This window comes from Nicotiana attenuata, chromosome 6 (genome assembly GCF_001879085.1).
Source record: "Nicotiana attenuata strain UT chromosome 6, NIATTr2, whole genome shotgun sequence".
NCBI lineage: Eukaryota > Viridiplantae > Streptophyta > Magnoliopsida > Solanales > Solanaceae > Nicotiana > Nicotiana attenuata.
In genome coordinates this window covers 26,892,667-26,900,844 of record NC_031994.1, presented here as the reverse complement: position 1 = coordinate 26,900,844, position 8,178 = coordinate 26,892,667, and the positions used below count along the sequence as shown (strand labels likewise).

General features: G+C 34.5%; 1 protein-coding gene across 1 annotated transcript; it reads right to left on the bottom strand.

Moving 5' to 3' along the window:
* LOC109226741 lies at positions 507–3,057 on the bottom strand. The gene is made up of 8 exons (XM_019391587.1): positions 2,415–3,057; positions 2,293–2,326; positions 1,992–2,213; positions 1,611–1,700; positions 1,450–1,515; positions 1,265–1,356; positions 1,126–1,173; positions 507–1,031 (listed from the first exon to the last, which is right to left on the bottom strand). Exons 1-8 carry the CDS (start codon positions 2,771–2,773, stop codon positions 914–916), a joined length of 1,029 nt encoding a protein of 342 aa, XP_019247132.1. The 5' UTR covers positions 2,774–3,057; the 3' UTR covers positions 507–913.

The following is an 8,178-nucleotide window of genomic DNA, read 5'->3' as shown; positions in this document are numbered from 1 at the left end:
ACCCTTTAACCAGCTTTTGACTGGGACTGAGTTTCTTCTCCAGCGTGAAGTCATTGCCCCACCAAAAAGTTGAGATCTGAACAGTAGAGGGTGGACACTTTAGACAGCTTTTATTACTGTTAGACATGTTTTTTATGGCATCTATTCTTTATCTTAGGTGACCCAGAGGCCAAAACTACTTTTAGAAATACCAGTATTTTTGGTGATTTACTACTATATTTTACCCCCAAGAAAGGAGTAGTTTGAAAATTTTCAGGTGTATTCATTCTTTATTATTACACCTCAATTGGAAAATTGCAACCTGTAACATCTAGGCTGGTGATACTCACAAGTTACTGACCCAGAGGGACATCTAGATTTAGAGAATGAATTAGCAATTATAGCATTTATTTTTAAATAATAAAATAACATAAAATTTGACAAAGGGCACATAGAGCTTTACCAGATTCAAATTTTAAATTAGATCAATGAACATCAACAAGTAGATAAAGAGAAAGAGGGAAAAATAATGCTCGACCTTCTTTAGAATTCATATTGTATATATTTTCAATCATCTGCACATATTGCTAGAAAGAGCTCAACAATAACTTATAACAACAAATCTCTGTTTCCGTAGCTACCCAAGATGTACATCTAGCAAACCAGAAGTTTAAATCCCTATTTTTTCTTCTTTAACTTCTAAGGATTCACAGCTACTTTGCTACATAAAAATTTTGTTTTTTTTTCTTTGTTCATTCCAGAAAAAGGATCAAATATCCAAGTTTAATGTTCAAAACACGAGATGATGTCGTATTCTCTTTTTCCCCCTAGTATAGCCGTCTTGAATGAAAATTCCTTGTTTGGTCATGGACAATGAGGAGTTCATATAGCCGACCCCAACTTGGTTGGGATTTAAGGCGTGATTGTTGTTGTATCATCTCGCACACTGATAAGACTGAGGAAACCACTTGGAGAACAAATGGTGTTTCAGATTTATAACCAAAACAAAAATACCATAGCATGGTATGTGCATAAATGCCACCAACAAATACCTGAAAACAGCAATGGTGGACTTCATTTTCTTTATTCAAGAACAAAACCATCAGGATTTTTTGTATAGTTCAGGACATAATAGGAAGTACATACCACAAAGGTGCTAATGCAGATGATAGATCAAGGAATGGATAGGGCCACCTGGTTCAAAAGTCATATCAATACTAGTAATTAATTGATTGATTAAACATAATAGAAATGCAACAACTTAGGATTACAGCATTATGATTACCAGATTGAGATGCATGCATGAACAGCCCACTGGAAAATAACATAAACTGTTGTCCATAAAAAGAAGTATCCAATCCGAAACCAAGGGAACCGCTGAAATAGCGTAGAAATGGGAGACTTAAGATAAGTAATCAAATATATGAACATCACATTATTTGTATATATCAATGAAAATATGCAACTTACCAAGCAATTCAGAGCAGTGTCACTAAGTAGAAATATAACATTGACTGAATGCATATTTATAATCCACTGCAAGATAGATGACATTAACATTTAGAAATTAACAAAGAAAAATCTCCAACAACAATGTGCACAACTTCACTGAGGTAGTGTAGCCTACTTACAAAATTCAACTTGTAGCCTTTAATGGTCAGATATGGAACAAGTATGAACCAGAAGACGCAATCCGTAAGCGTTACAGCCCCTGCATTCATCTTTAACAAGAAAAAGGAACAAACATTAGGGGGAAAAATTCATTGCAGTGAAACAGCAATATGCATTATCATATTGTGAAGTCCGAAGGGGAGCCTTGGCGCATTGTCATGTGACCAAGAGGTCACGGGTTCAAACTGTGAAAACAGCCTCTTGCAGGAATGCAGGGTAAGGCTGCGTACAATAGACCCTTGTGGTTCGGCCCTTCCCCCGACACCGCACATAGCGGGAGCTTAGTACACCCTGGCTACCAAAAAAAATATTGTCAAGTCCCTTTATGCTTATGCAATTACCTGGAAAATTATTTGAAAAACATAACCCCAAAAGTCAGCAGTTTTTCGATGATAAGGCTGTTCTGCAATTTCCCCCGTATGTTTTACAGCATTTGAACTGATTGAGCTTTCTGCCAATCCTTGTGAACCATACTCAGCATCTAACCTCTCATTATTAGTTCCATCAATACCAACTTTATTGTGATGATGATAACATCCATACATTGAGAGAATAGATCCAAGCTACATAAATAAACATTGTAACATAAGCAACATAATATAAAAGATGAAAAATGTACAATAAGATGTTTCCTTTACTTACCGCAAAATAAATAGTAATCAATGTGAATGTCCACCTGTTCAATAGCAAATGGAGTATTAAATTTCAGATAGCAACAAGAAAATGATTAAGATTCAATCGATTTAAGAAACTGAATTACTTACTGTGTGTAATAGTAAAAAATGTCCCCTCCATCAACAATAACATTAAGGATTAGCAATAAAAGAAGAATAATGAAGGCAAAGACTCTGAATGCAAGAAGCCAAACAGGATGTATAGTTTTAAGACATGGCCTCCAAACTTCATCTTGATACAAAAGACCAGGGGACTCTTTCTCTACTTCTTCACTGCTTTCATTTTTCGGACCTTCATACTTAAATACAAGGATGGCTGCAAACACCATTGATGCTAAAACCCAAATGGAACAAAGCAAAAACCTCCAATTAAGCCAGTAACTAGGAATGGTTGTATTAGCAGTCATAACTGGTTGCCAAGAATTTTTTGGAGCTCTTAAAATACTCATTATAACATTGACAACAGAAAGAGTAAATAGTTTTCTTACTGAAAAGAATGAATAAATACAAAGAATTTGAAACCCCAAATGTTTATCAAGGTGAAAAGGGGAATGTGAAATTAGAGAGAATGGAGCTTATGGTATGAAGTGTAAGGTGGTCATAATGTGCTGGGGGGAATATGTTTGTACTGTAAAAGCAGCAGTAAAAGTTAAAGCAAGCTAAGGCCAAAGCTGAAAGGTATAAAGCAAGTTTCTCATGCAAATCCCAAGAACTCAGGACTTAAGAGAGAGAGAGAGAGAGAGAGTATATATAAGAGGAATATTTGTACAGCTTATTAGGTTGGGTCAGACAATGCAAAACAAGTGGCAAGAAATTGACCTACATTGATGTTTCAAAGTAAGCAGAGATTCTAAACTTTTCTGCATGTATTTTGCATTAAAAAGATATATAAAACATTATTTTAATGTATTTTTCCTCAAAGAAAAGGTGGGAAGATGGTAAGTTCTTAATTGTAAGCTAAGGAAAGCTGAGATGCTTACAGAGGAAAGAAACATAAGGCGGAGGGGTGTAAGAGATGCTTTGCTTCTTTGCCTTTGTGGATTTTAATTTTTTTTAAAAGAAAAAGAAAAGGAATTAATCTGATAAAGAGATGATAGAGGATAAAAAGGATGGTCTTTTTTAAGGATAGATTTTTGGTTTGTTTATATATATATATATATATATATATATATATATATATATATATATATATATATGGCTAGATTGATATTTTATAGTGGTATCCGAGCAATCCGCCAATAGAATAACTCAATCCACTAAAATCGAAGAACATAAGAAATTTCACCTAATATTTTTGTCTCTACTGAAATTTGAGTTCTAATCTCTCGTAGTATTTTTCCGCTTTATTTTAATAGGTCACACCATTTGATGCATATTTTTTTAATTGTTCTCCCAATAAGATGTACCAATGGCAATAGGGGATGTCTACAATCTAAAGTCACAATCTCTATACGCTCATGCAATTATTATAAAATGTACTCCCTCCGGTCCAAAATAAGTGATTTTTTGGATGTTTTCACACAGATTAAGAAATTCACCTTTTAGCATTTATTAGCAATAGAATTGACCATATTAACCTTTACTATCTCATATAAACACTCCTAACATATTCCAACATAATTTACTCCAAGGACAATGTAGGAAAAAAATAATTAATTCATTCTTGAAATCTGGAAAAATCACTTATTTTGGACCACAAGAAAAAAGCCAAAAAATCACTTATTTTGGACCGGAAGGAGTAAGACACTACAGCATATATTATCTTTTTGTGGCATAGTTTATTGCAGTTCTTTTGGTCTTTGAATTTTCAAATGCCATAGATAGTAGGGAAGTGGAGGACCCACCTCCTCTGTGCTTGTGGATTTTGTGTCGGATTGCTTGTCGATTTTTATGGTTTAACTAAAAAATGTACTAATATATGTAAAGCTTAGTGACTTCCAAAAAAAAAAAGAAACCTTACACTTTTCAAAGTTTTAGGAAATTGAAATGATACTAATTGCAAGTCTCCGAGATATACATCTGCTCAATGAAGATTGTATTGACTCAAGAAGTGTGTTCTCTTGTATTAAGTGAGATCATTATTACAATGACATACATATATGAAATGGAAGACTAATGCTAATGGAACAGTTTTACTTCAATGGAAGTAGGGAGGAGGGGTTCGGGCTGACCAAAGACATAAAATTACACTTTTAAGATATTATCATGAAGTTTTACTCATAAAATTTAAAACTTTGACCGATTATTTATTAAAGATAACAAAAGTGACTAGTAGGCAATTAGGTCACTTAACCGTTTAAATTAAAAATAGTTGCCTGAAGTATAATATATGTATACCGATTATAATCAATATATAATCTATATATAACTAGAAAAAGTAAATAGTATATTTTGTCAGCTATTTGGGTAAAGATCCAAAGATATATATGTGGGGGCCACCGTCCAATACGTATACACCATGAGTATTGAGAACCCAGACGGTTAAATGGTTACACCCCATACCACACGCATATTAGTCTTCTTTGTTTAAGCTGTGGACTCTTGTCGGTGAAGGGTCCACATCCTATGACCCACAAAATATCTCTAGTTTCATTCTTCTTCTTGGGCTGAAAAGATGGTCAAGCTTGATACACAAGCAACGCAAAATGCCCTCCACCTCTTTTCCTTTTCCTAAGGTTTTAGTTTCCCCTATTAATTTGGAGGTAAAAGATTACTACTCCCGCCATAATATGGCAAGACTGTCGAGTTGAATATCCCACCGTCAGCAGAGACGGATCCAGGATTTTGGCAGGATGGATGCACTACTAAAAAGAGGTGGATCCAGAATATAAATTTTACGGGTTCAACCTTTAGTTTTTGCGATTGCGTACTCATTGCACTTTTGGAATTATAAGTTCAAAAATATTATTCTCAAAAAATAGTAATTTTCTTACATCTATAGCTATTTTTCATGTTGAAAATATTGAGATCGGTTGAACCCATTGACTATATGCTACACCATACATTGTTACTAATTTTAATATACACATCTTGTTTAATCATATAAGATTTTACAACAAAAGAAGAATAGGAATTTCAATGTGTGAAAATTTTGAAAGAATAGACCAAAAAAAAAAAGAAATAAAAATAAAAATTACTTAATTAATACGCAAAAAATAACACCAGACACGCCCATCTCCCGTGGGCGTCTACTTCTAGAAAAAAAAAAAGTAAAAAACAACAAGATTGACATAAGATTTAAACTCACAACCTCACTCAGAGAGGTACACCTAATAATCATCACATCATATAATACTTTGAGCAAGGGTACACACACAGATATTTAAATATTTTTGAAAAAAATATAGCACTACTATACATGATTTAGGGCGAGGAGCATGGGTTCACGTGCCCCATGGAAGCCCCCCTAGATACGCCCTTGACCGTCTGCCCTTATAACCTTTCTTACGGTATTAGTCATGTTGAGTGATCTTGCACACTAAGGGGTCGTTTGGTAGGATGCATTAGAGAAAATAATGCATGCATTAGCTTTTGGTATTATTAATCCCTTGTTTGGTATACTTTTTCAATCTATGTATTTACTAAAGCAAGTATTAATTATACAATATATTTGGTATTATCCTATGTATAGCAAACCATGATATTAATTAGCAATAGCAAGGCTATTAATGCATGCATTAGCATGGTTAAAGATAAAATTGTCCTTAAAGTCCCTTAAAGCTAAAGAATCTAAAGGGTATTTTTGTAAATAACTAAGTTTTTAAAAAATTATACAATGCATTTTAATTTTTAATACACCACACCAAACAGTGGATAAGAAATAATTTCTACGTAATTAATGTTTGCATTACTAACCCATGCATTACTAATCCATATGTTACTAATATACCTTATTCAGTACTATTCTTATACACCCTACCAAACGACCCCTAACTGATCCTCGTGCATCATTGACTACATATTGGAAAGATTATATTGTAACGTTCCCCCTCTCCTTTTTATAAAGATTTTTGGTGAAATTAATTTCAATCCCAAAGTAGGAGCAGGTGAACAGAATATCCGAGTAACGAGAATGAGCTAACTTTCTTCACAAATGAAGGAATTTCAGCGTAACATCTGTGAAAAAAGAAACTTTAAGAAGCCCCTTTATAGTCTTTCCATCTATTATTTTTTATAGTAAGCCATTTTTCAGTGGTAGTCAGTCAGATAATTTCAAACAAATCAAGCTGCAAAGATCAAGCTAAAACAAGTTCTTGCCACTAAAGGCAAAACCTTATCACCCTCAAATAAATTAATGAACCTCGCGGAAACAATCAGAATACACCGTGCTTCAATTTAATCTGTTTAGCTTTGAAATTTAATGTTATGTTTTACTATCCAAATAAGCGATTAAGAGCCCGTTTGGCTTAGCTGATTTAGAGTAACTGATAAGCATTAGGTGCTGAAAAGCACTTTTAAGTGCTGAAATTGATTTAAAAAAATAAGCAATTACGTGTTTGGATAAAAGTGTTGATATTAATAATAAGTAGTTGAAGAACTGGGTATACGAAGAGTTTCGTTCTAAAAAGAAGTATTTTAGAGATAGAATAGTAAATATTTTGGTCAAATCTAAAGTGCTTATAAGCTGAAATTTGATAAGTTGGGGGAGAACAACTTATGGCTTTTGGCTTATTTTTGGCTTATAAGCACGTAACTTATAACCACTTTTAATTTTACCAAACGCGTAGATAAGCCAAAAAGTGCTTATAAGCCAGTTTGACCAGCTTATAAGCTTAGCCAAACACCCTCTAAGTTGTTCAAATTTTACTAAAAAATTGATTCTTAAACAATTTCCAAACTTATTAACATTAATCTATCTTCCCTAGCTGTCTCAGTTTCTAAAATAATTTAGGTAAAGGCGAAATACATAAACGGCCCCTTTAAGTTGTACTCAACGATTAGAAGGACTTCAATTGGCCCCTTTACCATTTAAACACTTCAAATGGCTTTAAGTCGTCCTAACGCTACTGTCAAACCTACTTATGTTGTCCTTATTACCACTCATCTGAGTAGTTGTTGCATAACACCACTAGTCGTTATAGCACTAGTCCTTTTTGTTCGGCGTTAGGGGCCCCACAAGTCATCGCTAGCATCATCAGTTATTTTGAACACAGATCAGCACACTACTGGTTGTTTGGAACACTAAGGCTGAAATGCAGGCGGTCGGGAACACTAAAGGCGCTTGTTCTAGGAGCTACAGGTCGTTGCTCACGCAAGCGAAAGGGTGTTTTGGAGCACTAAGAGCGATTAGTGGTTGCTTCGCTCGACAAGACTGAAGCCTTCGCTTGCGCCATTGCTTGCACCACTAGAGTCGTTCCGACACTTTGAATTGTTACCAACAATAGTATAAACAACCCCCTTGATACACTTAATAACCACTTGAAGCGTTTAAATGATAAAGGGGTCACTTGAGATGTCTATCCGATTGTTGTGGACAACTTAAAAGGGCCGTTTAAGCATTTAACCCTAGGTGAACCCCAAAACTTGAAGATTGAAAAGAGGAACAAGCGGAGACATGAGATAAACAATGAGAATTGGAGATTTATCATTTTTCAATGATCTTCGGAACATCATTCGCAGTCGGATTAGTGACCACACTACAGAAATAATGATACTCGCACACCAAAGAGGAACTGAGTGAGATGTTGAGATGCAATTTTTATAATAGTAGAGTCTAGCTCAAGATTCCGCATACCTAGACTATTCCATCAGGCACATGTACCCCACCAGTCCAAGTATCAGTAAACTACTCTCATCATGGCATAGACCGATGAGATGCTAAAATGCATTTCAAAACTTAAATGACACAGTTAGC

What these genes read in the sequence shown, in the direction of transcription:
- LOC109226741 (XM_019391587.1), bottom strand. Translation starts at nt 2,773, where the DNA reads ATGAGTATTTTAAGAGCTCCAAAAAATTCTTGGCAACCAGTTATGACT. An exon ending in TGATTACTATTTATTTTGCG is followed by an intron (nt 2,214 to 2,292) that starts GTAAGTAAAGGA and finishes TTATTTATGTAG; the next exon opens with CTTGGATCTATTCTCTCAAT. An exon ending in TCTGCATTAGCACCTTTGTG is followed by an intron (nt 1,032 to 1,125) that starts GTATGTACTTCC and finishes TGCTGTTTTCAG; the next exon opens with GTATTTGTTGGTGGCATTTA.